Here is an 18,871-nt window from a genome sequence, read left to right as displayed (position 1 = left end):
GCACAGTGCCAGCTGGGTGGTCCTGAACCAGTCATTTTCTCTCAGCCCTAGGAAGCAGGCAATGGCAAACCACTTCTGAAAAACCTTGCCAAGAAGACTGCAGGGACTTGTCCAGGCAGTCTCTAAGAATCAGGAGGAAAAAAATGGCTTGACAAGACTTATATTTGGCTTAAGGCTTTCAGACACACTATAAGCATGGCTAGCTAATATTTTTTTACAATATACTAGGAAGAAACCAGTTATTTGCCTGAAGGTGCAAATTCCCTATTCTGACACTTCTTTCTTTTCTGTCATTTCTTACCATGATATAGTAGTTTAAGTGCTGGACCAGGAATTGGGGACCCAAATTCTAGTCTTCCTTTAGGCCCAGCTGAGAGGGGTTGGGTCAGTCACTCCCTCTCAGCCTTAAATAAATAACTGCAACGAACAGGCCAATAAACAAAACCTCTTGCTGAACTATGTGCCAATAGCTTTGCGATAAGAACTAGGAGAGTGCTTTATAGGATGAAAAATAACAATAACAAGTTCGTTTTCTCAGCCTCTCACATTTTTATTGACTTAAAAAACGTTTCAGCCTTTGTTCCTAGGCTTTGAAGATAGCATTGCTTCGCTGGCAAACTTTGGATGTGACTTTAACTCCCACACTGGCTACAAACCGCTGATATCACCAGGTAAAAAGCCTGAGCAGCAGATAGTGGGGAAAAAAAACCCTGAAACCAAAAGATGATACTCCTCAGAATATACAAGAATTGGTTGAGGGACTAGCAGGAGACAACTTCCTGCAAAGAAATGGCACAAACTTCCTTGCTAACCGGACTTAGCTAAAAAGGACATTCTTCATACTGTTTCTCCTTTTCTTATTTGGTCTAAAATTAAAAAAAAAAAATTGGTGCAGTAAAATTCATTTCAGATAGATATTTTAACCTTTTCTGCGTTTTCAATTTTTCAAGCTGCTTAGAGAACATGGTTTCCCTAAGATGCTGAGCTTGTCGATCGAAAGGTCGGCAGTTCAGCGGTTCAAATCCCGAGTGCCGCGTAACGGGGTGAGCTCCCGTTACTTGTCCCGGCTTCTGCCACCCTAGCAGTTCGAAAGCACGTAAAAAATGCAAGTAGAAAAATAGGGACCGCCTTTGGTGGGAAGGTAACAGCGTTCCGTGCGCCTTAGGCGTTGAGTCATGCCAGACACATGACCACGGAGACATCTTCGGACAGAGCTAGCTCATCGGCTTTGAAACGGAAATGAGCACCGCCCCCTAGAGTTGGGAACAACTAGCACATATGTACGAGGGGAACTTTTACCTTTTAATTCCTTTAATATCTGGTTCTGAGGTATAAATACAGCAAGTAGGAAAAACACAACCACCACTATGTCAAGCAAAGAGGCCCTCCTCCTCCTCCTCCCAGCCCAAGTACATTCGTGTGTGTGTAGAAACATAACACTCCACAAGAATGCAAGGCCACTAACTGCGATCATCAAACCCGGTGTTGTGAATGGGACAAACTCCGGTTAGCCTTTTCTGAGAGGATACGCTCCTGCTCCTGCTGGGAGTCGATCACCCGCTCGATGTGACCCATAAGAGAGCTCTGGACAGCATCCAGGTGATCTGCCAGCCTTTGCATCAGCTCCATCTGATTTTGTCTCAGTTCAGCAATCTCCCTTTGCTGGGTCCTGAGCAGAGACATCAGCTCCTCCTGGTATTCAGGAGCACTCTGGAGGGAGAAGGCACAAGATAAACATCAGCCTGCTGTGACTTTCAGTGGATCTTGCCGATTTGTTCAGAGGAAATCCCATTGAGTTTGTCCTTCTGGTAGGGAACAAACTGGGCTCACCCACGGTGGAGAGTCATTTGGGAGAGAGGCAGAAAAATATTCATAAATGACGCAAACGAAAAAACATTTGGGAAGAAGCATTTATTTCAAGTAAGATGGAGTGGTGGGGTGGCCTAGAGGTGGAGCTCTCACCTCACAATCAGGAGGCTGTGAGTTCGATCCTAGGTAGAGGAAGATATTTCTCTCTCTGGGCACACTGAGAATCTATCTGCTGAACAAAACTCTGCATTGGCGACCTGAAGGGCATCTGGGCATTAAAACACTCTGCTAGCTCCATTCAGTGGCCCAGATTCCACCCCACAAGGGATTATGGTGTCATTAAATGAAGTGTCAGGGTTCCCAGTATCACCCCCAATCAAGTAAGATGGCCTCCACGGCTGACAGGAAGATGATTTATTTCACTTAAGATCTGTGGCCTCAGGATCAGAACTACACAGAATGCCCATGTTCTAATTTGCCTCCTTAATACAGATTTCAACATTAATTTATTGTACCACTTTTAAATACATCAGTATTTAATTTAGGATGGATTGGGAGGCAATTATTCCAACAGCCTTACTTTTTCTTGATAGAAAGAAGTAATCTGGTGAACAGATCAACACTTAAACAATAGCACTTACAACTTATATACCACTTTGCAGTGCTTTACAGCCCTCTCTAAAGTGGTTTACAGAGTCAGCCTATTGCCCCCTACAATTTGGGTCCTCATTTTACCGACCTCGGAAGGATGGAAGGCTGAGTCAACCTTGAGCTGGTGAGACTCGAACTGCCAAACTGTTGGCAACTGTCAGTCAGCAGAATTAGCCTGCAGTACTGCATTCTAACTACTGTGCCATCACGGCTCTTAAGGTAACTATATCAAGTTTTAAATTCTTAAAGGCAAGCATGATCTTTTTTTTAAAAAAATATTTTTTTATTGGATTTTAAACAAGAATATAAAGACAATACAAAGACAAACAAAATCCCACCACCTACATACCCACACCACATTTTACATATATATTTTAGTCATCAACAGAATATATATTATATTGCTTTGTAAATTAGTAAACGAGTAGTACGTTCTTGGTTCAAGGGTTTTAAATTAAAAATAACCTTGCATCTTCTCTTTATTCATCTCCTATTTTTAATTTTTCACCCTATTTTCTGTCATCTACATTTGTACTGATTTTCCTTTCCAGCCTTTGATCCCATCGGTGCCACACAAGATAGTATTCACTTTCTTCCTTTTCTTTTTCTTTTCTTTTAAAGGCAAGCATGATCATTGATGCAAATGATGAATAAAATATCTAGGGACAGACATTATTGCACAACTTAATTTCATCCCACAATTCCAAACCTCTGCAATATTGGAAGAGGGGATAGGGACAGAAAGGCATTCCTTACGGGGAAGAGAAACTGCAAAACAAATAAAAAGTTTGCACCAACCTGCTGATCGAAGGACCTCGGGGATTGTGGCGCATCCCTACAACCAAAGAAAAGATGTTAAATGATGCGCTGTCATGATGACAACTTCAATTTAGATGCCTCTTCCCTCAAATGAAAACAACCCTCTTCTGATAATTTCTCACCCCAATAACTGAGTCAAGGACCTGTTTTTTCTCAACACCAGAATGACAACAACAATAAAAGGAAGCACCTAAGTAAAAAGGCCAAGGACAAATTCCTAGCTTAACCAAGATAGCCGTGGCTTCCAATCTGGTGCCTCCCCAGAGATATGGCAGTACAACTCTTTGTATATAAAGCTGCAAGGAGGTTGATGTTTTAAAATAGAATAGAAGTGTTAATAGAAGTGTTAATCCAATGGATACAAAAATGACACTGTTTGACTGTGTACTAGAGTTATGGAAAAGGAAAACTACAATAAAAATTATTTCTAACAGAATAGAATAGAATAGAATATTGGCCAAGTGTGATTGGACACCCAAGGAATTTGTCTTGGTGCATATGCTCTCGGAGTACATAAAAGAAAAGATAGCTGCCCCCCTTCTCCTTCTTATGTCAGCACTAGAGTAAATGCAGGTTGAAGTGCTGACATCCGGTATCCATTGCTAAGTTCTCCGTGTAGAGTTAAGAAGAAGACTGAGTGCTTGTCAGGTATTTGTCTACCACATATATTCCTGTATATGTCTTGTATATAAAACACTGTTACATATCTAAGTCCCCGAGTGCTATGTTTTGCTCTTGGGTTGTCTCCTACTAGTAGTCACGTTGCAAACGCTCTGACAGCCTATCTCTCTGATTGGTTGCTCAATGGAATGCCGCCGTTTCCAACCGCATAAACACACCAACCTGTCATCTTTCTTCCCCTTCCTCTTCAGCTTTGGGGAGGCCCGAGGAGAAACTTTGGCCTTCCAGTCCTTCACTGGCAGCCGCTGGGCAGTCACTTTGGTTGTGAACCCGCCCGAAGTGGTAGCCAAGCTTGCAACTTCATCATCGTGATCACTGCAGAAGGAAGAGAATGGGAAGTCAGTCTGTGAGATGTCCCAGCAAATGATATTGTAATAGGAGTCTCAAGATCAACTTTAGCTCAGCAGTGGAATAAGGTGGCATTCATCAAATGGTGAATTTTGGCTATTATTTTCCCATCCGAAGAAGCAGCCGATGGATCAGTTTTCCTTAATAGGACACCCTGTTCTTCACCAAGAGAACACGGTATCGAAGAAGCCTTAAATGCAATTTCGTGTTTGGTTTCCTATCATTTATAATATTGACAATTTAATCGATTTTTGGAGGAATGTATTCAGATCTTCTCCATCCAAATCCCAGTGCCACTTTGTATTAGCCAGCAATCCTAGTTTCTACTGACAAGCCATCTCTTGACATGCAACCACCAAGAAGAACGCTGATGCTGAACTGCTGAGACTCAAATGGTCCATATTTCTCAAACTGCTATCAGACTGCATTCATTGGCGGTCTCAGATGGGAGCCCCTGAACGTATCGTTTGGAGATTTGATCTGGTCCAATCTCTGAATCAGATTTCCAGATGTCAAATCCAACCGATGGTTGGACGGACATCCAAGAGAAACGGATCCATTTCCTAAACCGGATTTCAATTCCAAATGTAATGAGTTATACCGATCAAATGTTGTCTAATGTGCTAATTGTTCCTCTCCAGATCAGAAATACCGTACTTTTTGGAGTATGAGACGCACTTTCCCCGCCCAAAAGAGGGTGGAAATGTTGGTGCGTTTTATACACCAAATACAGCCATTTTTGGCCTCCTGAAACCCTGCCCTGCGCGTCCCGTTTTCGCCAAAAAGAGATCTGTTTTTTGCAAAAATGGGGCCTGCAGAGTACTCCTGGAGGGCTGCGGAGGGAAAAAACATGATGCATGAGGGGTTTGGGATGCCAAAAACAGGCCTGTTTTTTTTGCAAAAAAAGGGGGCATTTTTGCCCTCCTAGCCCCCAGGAGCACTCTGCAGGCCTCCCAAACCCTCTGTGCATCCCATTTTTGCAAAAAAAAAAACGGGCCCATTTTTGGCCTCCCAACCCTCCCATGCATCACGTTTTTGCCTTCCCCAGCCCCCAGGAGCCCTCTGCAGGCCTCCCAAACCCTCTGCAGGCCCCGTTTTTGTGAAAAACGGGCCCGTTTTTGGTGAAAACGGGAGGTGGAGAGGGTTTGGGAGGCCTGCAGAGTGCTCCTGGGGCCTGGGGAGGGCAAAAACCTTTTTTTTCTTGTTTACCTCTTCGAAAACTTGGTGCGTCTTATAGTCCGGTGCGTCTTATACTCCGAAAAATACAGTAATTTGTTTATGCAAGAATCTTTTAAACGTTCATCCCCTGAGAACAAAAGCCCAGTCTCTATTTCTTTTTTTTATTATTATTTTGGCTGTTACACAGCATCACCATTTTTGTTTGGCTGTTAAGACACAGCATACTCATTTTATTTTTGGCCATTACACAACATATCCTTTTATGTTTTGGCTGTTACACAGCATCACCATTTTTGTTTGGCTGTTAAACACAGCATAATCATTTTCATTTTCTGGCTGTTACACAGCATATCTATTTTTATTTTTTGGCTGTTAAACACAGCATAATCATAGTTGATTTTACCACTGATCCCTACTTAATCCTTTCTTTGTTGTTTCCATCCATCTATACATTGCTTAATTTCAGTTAATCCTATTTATCCTTATCCTTTTTCATAACAAGTCTCTTATTTCTTAAGACGCTGGGGAAGAAAATGGTTTGGGTTTTGACGACCATGTTCCCTACTTCTGGGATTTTAGACTAGGAAGCACTTTCCTCAAAATTCATTTGCCTTGCTGTGCTAGAAGCATCAAGGAGAGAGAGAATGGCACGTAGCTCATACCTCTGCTCGGCACTGGCATCTTGGCTGTCGTGGTGCAGCAAGCGGTAGGTATGCCTGTGACAAGAGCTCTTATGCTTCTCTTCCACTTCATTCCTGGGGCTGCATGGGAAAATAAAACGGGGACACAAGTTGCATCGAACCCAAATGCATTCTGTCTTATCCATTCGTGCACCAAAGGTTTAAGGACTCAAGCACGTAGAAACCAGTGTTTTCCTCTCTAGATGAAAATGCTCCACCGGATTCTAATTTTATTTCAGACTCATCCCAAACACAGGCCTTAGTAAAAGTCTGTAGAGATTCTCAGTCATCCAGGTCGTGGTTGTCCCAAAGGTGCTTTTTCAGGAGGCAACTGGGCTTTCTTGGTTGTTTTTTCTTTTGAATAATTTTCATTTCTCATCCAAGGAGCTTCTTCAGCTCTGACAGGATAGGTAAAGGTAAAGGTTCCCCTCGCACATGTGCCAGTCGGGATTCCCAACTCTAGGGGGCGGTGCTCATCTCTGTTTCAAAGCCGAAGAGACAGCGCTGTCCGAAGACGTCTTCGTGGTCATGTGGCCGGCATGACTCAACGCCAAAGGCGCGCGGAACGCTGTTACCTTCTCACCAAAGGTGGTCCCTATTTTTCTACTTGCATTTTTTACGTGCTTTCGAACTGCTAGGTTGGCAGGAGCTGGGACAAGTAACAGGAGCTCACCCTGTTATGCGGCACTAGGGATTCGAACCGCTGAACTGCCGACCTTTCGATCAACAAGCTCAGCGTCTTAGCCACTGTGTCCAGTGGATAGTGGATAATATAAATCCTTCCATTCCCCACTACCCTGTCAGAGCTGAAGAAGCTCCTTGGATGAGAAGCGAGATGTCTTCAAAAGAAAAAAACAGAAAGTTCAGTTGCCTCCTGAAAAAGCACCTTTGGGACAGTTCTTAGTAGCATAACTTGGGACAACGGGGCTGTTTAAAGATCTGGGAGGAGGACGTAAAATAGCGCTTGATTGGAGGTTACAATATAGGAAGTCCAGGTAATCCTCGATTCACGACGGACCCAAGTTACGACCAAAAGGTATTTATTACCTGGTGCTGAAGCTATGATGGCTGTCCCTGCTAGGGTCATGTGACTATATTTTGGGCACTCGGCACTGCATTTATGGCCATTTGCAGCATAGCTGTTTTTGATGATGTTTTTGCCCCAAAACTGGCATTTACTTCCAGGTTCGCTTAACCATGGGTTCACTAAATGAACATCATGATTTGCTGCTAAAAGAATTTATTCCAGGCAACCTATACACAACAATTTGATCTAGTAATGGTGAGCAAAATTGGTGCTAGATAAGGATCAACGGAATTTTTTTTGGGGGGGGGGGTTGTTGTCTGAGTTTGGGTCTTTTGTAGGAGGACAAGGACTCCAAACTGATGATGTGTTTGACTCCTCGCACAGGCGCAGCCTGGTCAACACCTTTCATACAAATCATAAAATCATACAATCCACAAAATCGTGCTCTCAGGACTCAGCATAACTGTTAGAAAATGACTATTACCTAACTTGTTGGGTTGGAAATATATAAACCATCAATGTAGCTTTAAGACTCCTGTATTGTTTCATACTGTGTCCTGATTGGTTAGCTCTGTAGCCAATGTCCTTAAGAGGGAGCTAGAAACATGGTTTGTTCTCTTTGCTCTCTGATATCTCTGTATGCTACTGTTTGCAAATCCAGAAGAACTGTTTATTGTGAATGACCATGACGACTGGTAAGAAGACTTTGTTATTGGATTATCCCTGGACTGTCGTTTTGGCTATCTCCTGCCTTATATGTGTATGACCTGGGCTGTGCCTTACTATTTCCTGAAAGTAAACACAACTCAGTGTATCTGTGTGTTGACTGTATTTATTCATAACTACTCTCAATTGCTTTCGTGTGCACACCCTTGCTACTCAAGGGTTACTCTGCAAATTCCTTAACAATAACAACAAAGGAGGATGGGAAGGAGGAAAAGAGAACCTGGTCACAAGTATCTGTTCTTAAAGTTTAATTATCCTTTTGATTTTTCTAAGATAGATTCTTGCGTTCTTCCACGGAGAAGACGACTGAATTCTTGCACTTTAAAAATTTTTTTTTACGGTGACTACAAGAACCAACTGAGGCAGTGATGGCACACGTGCCATAGGTTCGCCATCATGGAACTAAGGGATGGTCCATTCCGGGCCCCAGGGAAGAGTGATAGAGTCTGGCCTTACCTGTCTGCCATGCTGTTCCTGGTCTCCCTGGTGATGTCGGGAGCGGCCGGCCATGGCTGACTCACCCCGCTATCCAACGCCACATTTTCCTGAGGTAAGGCAGTCTCCAGCAGCGAGGGGGCGGTCAGCATGTCCACCTCATTAGGGGCCATGTCCAAGGAGTGATGGCTGGGCTCTGAGCTGTGACGGTTGCGCGGGGAAAGCAAGTGGAGAGCGGAGGCCGCCGAAGCCATGCTGTCCGTGTGATGGTTGGAGTCCAGAATTTCTACCGGGAGGCCAGACGGGGCTGCACCGAAACTACGCTGCAGGGTCTCTGAGGCGATTTCAGGGATGTCCTGGGACATGGCGGTCGAGGCTGAGGAGATGACATCCGGGGAGCGCTCACGAGTTGGCGAGGATTGGGGTACCACCAGAGGCTCCACTTCCTCCTGCTCCAGGGCCAAAGGAGGAGGGTTCCCTGGGGAAACCTTGAGAAGAAAAACAAAGAAGTTGATTCTCTTGTACCGTGTTTCCCCGAAAATAAGACGCTGTTCTTATATTTTTTGAACCCTGAAATAAGCGCTTGGCCTTATTGCCATGCGCTCAAAAGCCCGATTGGGCTTATTATCAGGGGATGCCTTATTTTGGGGGAAACAGGGTAGCATCCCTTACACAATCCTGTGAGACAGAGATGACAGTTGCTCTTTAAAAATTAGGATTTAAATAGTTTTAAATCAAGCCTTTTTACTAGTGATTTAAATCATAATTTCAATAGTGATTGAAACACTAAAACACATAGAAAAAACGAGATATACAAAAATTATCACCCTAAAAAAATGAGATATACAAAAATTAACACGTCAGTTAATACTTAGTTGGGTAACCTTTAGCATGAATGATGGCCTTACGACGTCTTCCCATGGAGTGAACTAAGTCTTTTAGTTCTGCAGGAGTTCTAATGTGAAACCAAGATTGAATGATTGCTTCTATTAATTGGGTTTTATTGCTGGGTTGCTTCTGACTAACAAGTTTCTTTAGTTGGCTCCATAGATTTTCAATTGGGTTAAGGTTTGGGCTATTCCCAGGCCATTCCAGCAGTGGAATAGGATTATTTTGAAACTCCAAAAAAAAAAAAAAAAAAAAAAGTGGTGTTATTAGCCATCAAATCTCAAAAATACACTTTTCCCAAAGGGTTTCCACAATTTTGGCCATGACTGTATGCACAACGAACGTCTGCTTAAAAATCAACAATTAAGTTAGAAAGTGCAGGGGAAGTCAGGTGGTGGGAAACCAGCAGGGCAGAAAGCTTGGGCAAGTAAAGGCACGGATGTTGCAAGGAAGGTGTAGGGGGAGTTGAGAAGAACCACGATGGTCTCGAGGAGAGAATCTACCTTACCGGGATGGGGACCTTTGGGGTCAGTTTGTCAGGAAGGCCAGGGAGCAGGACAGAATGGTTCCGCGGGCTTGCCTGGAGACTCCCACTGCTGCCACTCAGGGTGAGGTTGGCATCAAGCTGCATCTTTGGGCTTAGGGACATGTCCTCCGATGGCCTGGCGCAGGCAGAAAGAAAGAGGAAGATCAGAGTTAACAGATAGGACCCTGTTCTGACCTAGGCTCCCTTAAAAAGCAGGAAGCAGAGTTCTGGTCCCCACAAAACCTCTTTTATTTACATGACTGCGAATTCCTTTCACTCACAGTCAGCAAGGCCTGTCCAAACAGTTTTTCAAAGGAATATTTATTGGTGGCTCAGCAGACTGATAGCATTGCCCCCAGAGATAAGGAGAATCCAAGACCTTAGTGCCTTCTGCCGTGCCCTTAAAACCCACTTTTTCCAGCAAGCCGGGCTGGTTTAAGAAGAAATTTTAAATGTTTTAATTGGTTTGTATTTTTAATTTTGGGCCAAATTTATATATATTTTAATTGTTTTTTAATATTTGTATTTTATGTTTTTTAATTCTGGCTGTACACCGCCCTGAGTCCTCAGGGAGAAGGGTGGTATATAAATTTTAAATAAATAAATAAATAAATAAATAAATAAATAAATAAATAGTGATTAACACCAGCTGTCTGCAATTACTGTAAGTTCGAATCTCGCCAGGCTCAAGGTTGACTCAGCCTTCCATCCTTTCTAAGGTAGGTAAATTGAGGACCCAGTTTGTGGGGGCAATAAGCTGACTTTGTATAAATATACAAAAGTATGAAGGCTATTGCTTAACGCATTGTAAGCCGCCCTGAGTCTCCGGAGAAGGGCGGCATATAAATCAAATTAAAAAAACAACAACACACCTTATCTTGCTTGGAAAGCTGCCAGGAAACTAAGCTGCCATAGTTTCCAAATGCAGTACAAGGCAAAACTTGGCAGAGTGTCTCACAGAACGAACGAATTGTTTCCTGCAAAAGCCCACTCCCCATTCACTCCTCTTTTGTTTCCTATGGGAGGGGCCAATCATCTCCAAGGTGTGGCTTTACTCCCAAGTCGACCCTGCTTTCTTAGTTGTTCTTGTCTTCTGGCAGCTCTGTGCATGCGCACACTGGGAAGGGGCTCCAGCTGTTTCTCTGCCTCACTGCTATCTCCCTCTCTGTTTCCAATGCAGAGCCCTCGTCTGAGCTTTCCCCAGCCTCCAGGACTGGCCCATATTCTTCCCCAACCTCCTCACTGTCCGACTCTGCTGCCAGCTCTGCTGGCTGCCGGTGGGTCACAACAGACCTGTCCATCTCCTCCCATCAGAAGCGACCTAGAAATCCCCAGCTCTGCCCAAGGCAAGGGCCAACTCTGCCACTTGATAGCATGCAGAGTGTCACGTTCCCAAAACACAGACAAACATAACACAGGCAGTCCTCAACTTACAACCACAATGAAGCTCCAAATTTCTGTTCCTACAAGGCAGGTGTTCAGTGAGTTTTGCCCTGTCTAACCACCTTTTTTCGCGACGGTTGTTAAGCAAATCACTGCAGTTTTTAAGTGGCTCACACGGTCATTAAGTCCACCCCACAGACTGTCATAAATACATGACAGTTGCCAAGTCTCCAAACTTTGATCACATGATCGTAGGGATGCTACGATGGCCGTTAAGCGTGAAAACCGGCCATTGGTTACTTTTTCCAGTGCAATTTCGAATGTTCACTAAATGAATGGTTGTAAGTCGAGGATTACCTGTAGCTAACCGTTACATTTTGTCTGTGCATTTACTTTCTTAACACTGTCCCAAAGGTGCTTTTTCAGGAGGCAAGTGGACTTTCTTGTTGTTGTTTTTTCGTTTGAAGATGTTTCGCTGCTCCTCCAAGAAGCTTTTTCAGCTCTGACTGGATGGTGGGGAAAATGGAAGGATTTATATTCCTTGCAGACAGCTGGTCCTTTGCATCCTTTTAGAGGGTCGTTGAAGCACTTGGAGGTTTATCTGTGTCCTCAGGGTCATCGGAGTAGTGCTCCTGGTTCCTGTAGTCTGCAATTCCCACCCCCCCAGAAATCCATCCCTACTCCCACATCATTCAAAGGGTGTTCATCCCAAATTGTACAGCTAAAAGTCTTCCTTAACACTGACTCTGGCCAGCTCCCAATGAGAAAAAGGGAACAAATAATAAACAAAATACAATGGACCCAAAGTCCTATGAATGCCACATCCTGCTGAATTGGCCTCAATCCTCTTCCTTAATTGAAATCAGAGTTGTAGTTCAACCCACGATTGGGACTCACCTGGGAAGGGGGGGCTCGCCGACCGAAGTACTGCTCATGGTGGTCACAGCAGTGAGGGAACTAATACTACTTCCGGGAGATCCCGTGATCTGGTACAGACGACAGAGTGTGTTATTTGGATGCAACAGGGAGGGAATCAATCACACAAAACTAGATCTTTGGATTGTACCTAGGAGGGTATATTTTGGGTGCCGATGCAAATACCGTATTTTTCGGAGTATAAAATGCACTCACCCCCCCCCCAAAAAGAGGCTGAAAATTTGGGTGCGTCTGATACTCCGAATATAGCTTTTTCAAAGCTTTTTTTCAGCCCTAATGAGGCGCTAACGAGGCGCTAGCGAGTGAAACAATCTCCATGCTTTGCTCAGACTGTCAGCTGTTCTTTAGAAGCTTTTTTTCAGCCCTAACTAGGCGCTAGCCGAGTGATCTCCCCGTGCTTTGCCTGCTTTTCTCATTGCTGCTTCCTCTCAGCTGTGCCTTAAAAGCTGTTTTTTATCCCCAAGCAGGGGATAAAAAACCAGCAGACTAATGTGCTGAAGCTGGCCAGACTAAGGACGCTAGCCAGATGAATACCTGGTAGGCAGACTTTTCCCCTCTATTTTCCTCCCCAAAAACTAAGCTGTGTCTTATACTCCAGTGCGTCTTATACTCCGAAAAATATGGTAATTTAGTCAGCTGAAGAGCTACTGTGCTTTATGTCTCCTTTTCTGATTTCCCAGGGGTTCCCGATCTCCAGTCTATACTAGGAATCCTAGACTTAGTGCTGGCTTTAAAAATTTAAAAATGGGCAATGCATAGGATTTGAAACAAACTAGACCAAGGGCGTCAAACTTGATTTCGTCGAGGGCCGCATCAGGGTTGTGTTTGACCTTGGAGTGGAGGTGGCCAGCTCGATGTCACTTGTGTTGGGGGCTCCTGTAGTGGACTGAGTGCTCTGCCAGTGAAAATGGGCTCCCGAGCTTCGTTTTTGGGTGTGACAGCCTCCTGCAACTCTTGCCAGTGAAAACAGAGCTCGGGAGGGAGGAGGCCGTCACACCCAAAAACGGAGCTCAGGAGCCCATTTTCGCTGGTAGAGGCACCCCAGCTAGTCCTTCCCTGTTTCCAGGGCGGCCTTGTGGGCCAGATCTAAGCACCCCGCAGGCTACATCCGGCCCACGGGCCTTGAGTTTGACATCCCTGAAATAGATTTTTCCACCTTGAACACCGGCTAATTCACTCTTCAAAAAGCTTCTTTATAACAGCGCCATTCCCGTTGCCCAACAGAGCCCTCCCATGCCTCAACTGCTTCTTTTCTTTTAACCGTTAGCGTCTGGGAAATAATGGATGAAACCTGACTATAATCTCGATTTGGTTCTGTCCTTTGCACGAATGAAGAGAGCAAGGAGAACTGGCCGCAAGTCCAACCAAGAAGACGATGAAGACCAGATGCCTCTTTCTGAGCTGAAGGAGTTACCTGCTGCAGAGATGTGCTGGGAGTCATGAACGCGTCTGGAGTCATAAGTTTGGGTTTGGTGTCATTCGATGGCGGGAGGAAGTCTACGGGCACAGACAATTCCGAAATGCGTCGCAAGTCCGGCTGGGAGCCATGGATGGATCCCTTCTCAGAGCCCCGGCCTTCCATGCCTATGTCGGCTAGGTGATCAGGGAATGCTTCAGGACACAAAGGGACAGAGTAACACAAAGGTGTCAGGTGCGAAGAATTAGGATCACCGGTTAAATCCCAGTTCAGAAGATTGATTGCTCAAGCCTATACAAAGAATCTGGTCAACTAACTGTTAGCACTAAACTGGCGCTACTTAATGGAATTCAATGGTGGTATATTTGGAGCATTTGTGGATATGTAATGATTCGAAGCTGAGTCCTCTCTTGACTCAACCCCCTCGGGCTCTGCCTCTTCTCCTACGCAAAAGGTATGCGAAGAGGGGAAGAAATGGTGGGACTTACTTTATTTATTTATTTTATTAATCATATTTCTATGCCGCCCACTCTCCGAGGACTCTGGGCGGCTTACAACAATCGACAGTATACTAAATAGCATCTTGCCCCCAACAATCTGGGTCCTCATTTTACCCACCTCGGAAGGATGGAAGGCTGAGTCAACCTTGAGCCGGTGAGATTTGATTCGCTGATCTGCTGAACTAGCAGTCAGCTGAAGTAGCTGCAGTACCGCACTCTAACCACTGCGCCACCTCGGCTCTTTAACTTTCAGTTAAGTGTGAGTAAGTCGACACAGTCGACTACCCATCCTAAAGATTTGGCAAACAGAAAAAAACCTCAAACAGGGCTTCAACATATATCCATTATTGGAAAGACAGCCTCTTTCCTCTAACCTTGGTAGAGCCTTGGTGGCGCAGCAGACTAAAGTGCTGTTAAGTAACACCAGCTGCCTGCAATTACTGCAAGTTCAAATCTCACCAGGCTCAAGGTTGACTCAGCCTTCCATCCTTCCGAGGTAGGTAAAATGAGGACCCCGATTGTGGGGGCAATAAGCTGACTTTGTATAAAAAAAGAACACCGCTTAGGGGGGGGCCAAAAGCCCTACTAAGTAGGTATATACAAAAAGTATGAAGGCTATTGCTTAATGCATTGTAAGCCGCCTTGAGTCTCCGGAGAAGGGCGGCATATAAATCGAACCAATAAATAAATAAATAAACAAATAAATAAATAAATAAATAACCCTCCTCTCTATAACCAACCAGAGAATGCAGCAAATCTATGTTACAATGGCAAAGATTTGGTGACGTTTTACAATAATGTTTTGTACTGAACGTATAGTAGGAGTGTATTTATGATAAACCAGTGATTATTGATAAGTTTAAAGCATAACTACATTTTTCCTTTTCCCTTTTTAGTTTGTACGTTTAGCTAGCTGGGATTGTCCTCTTTTTTTTATTATTAAATTAAAGCTTTTTAAAAAAGTGTAAACATTTTGCTAATTGTGTATTTTTTTTTGAAAAAAGGAGGGAGGGAGGGAGGAAGGAGGGAGGGAAGAAGGGAGGAAGAAGGAGGGAGGGAGGAAGAAGGAAGGAAGGGAGGGTGGGAGGAAGGAAGGAAGGAAGGAAGGAAGGAAGGAAGGAAGGAAGGAAGGAAGGAAGGAAGGAAGGAAGGAAGGAAGAGCTCCTTCATACTATAAATCCAAACTTGGAAACCAAATTTATTTAAAAAATACAAATGCACATATCTAGATAATTTATCCACAAATGCTCCTATCTTGATAATAAATTATCTAGATATGCACATTTGTACTAAATGTCCGATTTTTAAAATTTGTACATCTTTTAGAAACAGCAAGCCAGAAACAAAAGAAGAAAACTCTTCCAGGCTCTGCCCAGACTTTATCTGGAAAAAAAAAAAACTCACCAAAGTCTTCACGGGGACCATGGGGAGGGACTGGAGTGACCGTATCTGGACTATGGAGGGGCTGGAACCTTATCTGGACATCCTGAAGGGCCCTGCAACATGTAGGTAAATGGCTTCAGGTTACACACTTCGCCTGGCTCCCCCGAAGCACTCGTTCCACTTAAATCTGCCTTGTGCAAAACTAGTGATGCCCTCACATCAGCACCGCAACATTCATTCCACGTAGAATGAAGGCCATCAAAAAAAAAAAAAAATGAGAGGGAAGATTGCTGAAAATAACTTACTTGGTGTGGACACAGAAGAGTTTGATCAGCACCCCTGCTGCCGAGCCTGAAGCACCTGAACCTTGAACGCCTTCTGAAAAAGGAAGAAGCCGAGGGAAGAAAAGGAATCGTTCCATCTTGTCGCCACCAGAGCCAGCCAAAACCGCAAAAGAACGGGAGAATCTCCCAGACATTAAATTCACATAGAAGTAGTTTATGAAACTTTTTGGTTCAATTAAAGAGCCATTCAAGACTCTGCATCAGTGGTGAAATCCAATTTTTTTAAGCTACCGGTTCTGTGGGCGTGGCTTGGTGGGCGTGGCAGGAAAAGGATACTGCAAAATCTTCATTCCCTCCCCACTCCAGGGAAAGGATACTGCAAAATCCCCATTCTCACCCCACTCCAGGGGAAGGATACTGCAAAATTTCCGTTCCCACCCCACTCCAGGGGAAGGATACTGCAAAATTTCAATTCCACCTCACTCCAGGGGAAGAATCCTGCAAAATCCCCATTCCCTCCCCACTCCTGGGGGGAAGGATATTGCAAAAACTCCATTCCCTCCCTACTCCAGGGGAAGGATACTGCAAAATTCCCATTCCCTCCCCGCTCCTGGGGGGGTGGATGTTGCAAAAACTCCATTCCCACCCCACTCTGGGACCAACCAGAGGTGGTATTTGCCAGTTCTCTGAACTGCTCAAAATTTCCGCTACCAGTTCTCCAGAACCTGTCAGAACCTGCTGGATTTTACCCCTGCTCTGCATGGATAGAAGTAACTTTTAAGGAGCTTCCCTTGGGTTTTAGGGTGGTGGTGGCGAGTTCCTCTTGTTTTACAAAGGTAAAAGCTTCCTTGACCAAGCTGGGTAGCTTGGAATGAGACAACGGTTGGGCTCAGATTCTCTCCCTCTCCCTCCTTTGCACATACAATGAGTCATGGTTTATCAATCCACATTTAAAAGAAAAAAGACAATGGAAGAGGAGGAACACAACAGAAATAAATCAAATGATTAGGAAAATATTAGAATGTGCAAAAAATGAACAGATTAACATTAGCAATTAAGGAGAAAGAACAAACTGAATATTACAGTATATGCTATGGGAAGTATTTTATCGATGGTTGGAGAATAAAAAAGGAGTTTGGAAATGAAGAAGGCTAAAGAATAATAAAAAATAAATTAAGATGGAGATATAAATAAGATTAAAATTGTTAGTACACGTACGATGAGAATAATGATGTTTGCTAGAAGATACTAAGAAAATGAAAAGCTTTACAATGTTTAATATATTATAACTTTGAGTTTAGTGAAATAATGTGAATGTGAATGCGAATAACGTTGTAAATGGTGAAAGAAGTTGCACAGAGATGCTTGTACCCAGACGACACACTGCTTAAGGAAGGATGGAATGTTTATCTTTGTAATTGAAAAATAAAAAACTTTTTATTTAAAAAAAAAAAGAAATAAATCAAATGACACATGGTGTGAAGGAACACGGGAGAGAAGATGTTCTTTTCTCCTCTACCAAAATGCTAAAATAGAAACAGAAATACAATAACAGAGTTGGAGGGACCTTGGAGGTCTTCTAGTCCAACCCCCTGCCTAGGCAAGAAACCCTACACCACTTCAGACAAATGGTTATCCAACATCCAACTGCCTACCTTCCCCTTTCCATTATCAGGATCATTTAAGATGATCTGAATGTTAACAGGCAAGGAATAAAAGTCAATTTAGCTTCACATTGTGAAGATTTTGCTACTGGAAATGGACAATCTGAACAAAAATGGGACTGACTCAAACTGGAGGAGGAAAAGGCCAGTCATGGTCTGCAAAGACTGTGCAAGAAAACTGTGCATGGAGAACCTGTACAGAAGGTCTGCAGAGCATCTGCTTGGAGTCTGGTTGGCCAACATGCCAAAAGAAAACTGAGCGAGAGAGACCTTTGTTTTTTTATCATGCCCAACTCTTGTTCTGTGTCCAGAAATGATGACTCCTGGGATTCTTCATCTCAGGGAAGAGGCGTCCATCGCTTACTTACCAGCACTGATGCCATCACTCTCCTCTTCTCCTGAGAGGACCTCGGTGTGCCTCAGTCGGCAGCGGCTGACCATTTGGATGCCGAAGCTCAGGACCGGGTGAGTCAACAGGAACTCTGAGATGGAGCTGAAGTAAGCTTTGCCCTCTTCTTGGTTCTGGACAAGTTCCATTACATATAAGACCTGTGAAAGATAATCCGTTGCATTAGAGGCTGCAAGAGGAGGCACGGTCTCAACCTTGGCTCAGGAAGCAGGTAAAGCCCAGCGGAGCAGGAGAAAAGTTGATTGTTCTCCTCAGTCCGGTTAGGTAGCAATAGCAATAGAAAAGCACTTAGACTTAGACTTAGACTTAGACTTAGACTTAGACTTAGACTAGACTAGACTAGACTAGACTAGACTAGACTAGACTAGACTAGACTAGACTATAGACTAGACTAGACTAGACTAGACTAGAATTCTTTATTGGCCAAGTGTGATTGGACACACAAGGAAGTTGTCTTAGGTGTATATGCTCTCAGTGTACATAAGAAGAATAAAATATGTTCATCAATAATAAGAAGATACAACACTTAGTGATAGTCAAGGTTATTAATAAACTATCAAATCGTACTAGGAAACAAATAAAAACAATATAAATTGAAAGATACAAGCAACATGGCTATAGTCATAAGTGGGAAGAGATAGATACTGGTAAGGAAGAGAAGAATAATAGTAATACAGTCTTAGTAAATAGTTTGACAGTGTTGTGGGGATTAGTTGTTAAGCAGTGATGGCATTCAGGAAATAACTGTCCTTGTGTCTAGTTTTGGTGTGCAGTGCCCTATGGCACCTTTTTGAGGGTAGAAGTTGAAACAATTTATGTCCAGGATGTGAGGGATCTCCATAATCACCCCATAATGCTTTACAGCACACTCTTATGCGATTTACAAAGTCAGCCTATGGCTCCCAACAATCAGGGTCCTTATTTTACCAACTTCTGAAGAATGGAAGGCTCAATCAACCTCGAGCCCCCCGTCAGGATAGAACTCCAGACTGTGGGGAGTTTGCTTGCCATATTGCACTTTAACTACTGTGCTACCAGATCAGGTAAACCAGAGGTCTTCAAACTTGGCAGCTTTAAGAAGGGAGTTGAAGTCCACAAGTCTTAAAGCTGCCAAGTTTGAAGACCT

At 43.8% G+C, this 18,871-nt stretch overlaps 1 protein-coding gene across 2 annotated transcripts in view; it reads right to left on the bottom strand.

Annotated features, from left to right (window-relative positions):
• EDC4 (enhancer of mRNA decapping 4) overlaps window positions 1-18,871 on the bottom strand; it is a 45,551-nt gene that overhangs the window by 10,440 nt on the left and 16,240 nt on the right. For both annotated transcript variants that reach the window (XM_087877283.1, XM_034425816.3), the window contains 11 exons: window positions 17,705-17,885; window positions 15,694-15,766; window positions 15,410-15,501; window positions 13,503-13,699; window positions 12,050-12,138; window positions 9,752-9,905; window positions 8,377-8,843; window positions 6,150-6,248; window positions 4,123-4,275; window positions 3,259-3,295; window positions 1,530-1,710 (listed from right to left, as the gene is read on the bottom strand). In XM_087877283.1, the coding sequence (XP_087733409.1) occupies window positions 1,530-1,710; window positions 3,259-3,295; window positions 4,123-4,275; window positions 6,150-6,248; window positions 8,377-8,843; window positions 9,752-9,905; window positions 12,050-12,138; window positions 13,503-13,699; window positions 15,410-15,501; window positions 15,694-15,766; window positions 17,705-17,885 (1,723 nt within the window). The remainder of the gene's footprint in view (window positions 1-1,529; window positions 1,711-3,258; window positions 3,296-4,122; window positions 4,276-6,149; window positions 6,249-8,376; window positions 8,844-9,751; window positions 9,906-12,049; window positions 12,139-13,502; window positions 13,700-15,409; window positions 15,502-15,693; window positions 15,767-17,704; window positions 17,886-18,871) is intronic.

This window comes from Pantherophis guttatus, chromosome 11 (genome assembly GCF_059756535.1).
Source record: "Pantherophis guttatus breed Tessera chromosome 11, ASM5975653v1, whole genome shotgun sequence".
Lineage (NCBI taxonomy): Eukaryota > Metazoa > Chordata > Lepidosauria > Squamata > Colubridae > Pantherophis > Pantherophis guttatus.
This window is presented reverse-complemented; position numbering and strand designations above follow the sequence as displayed.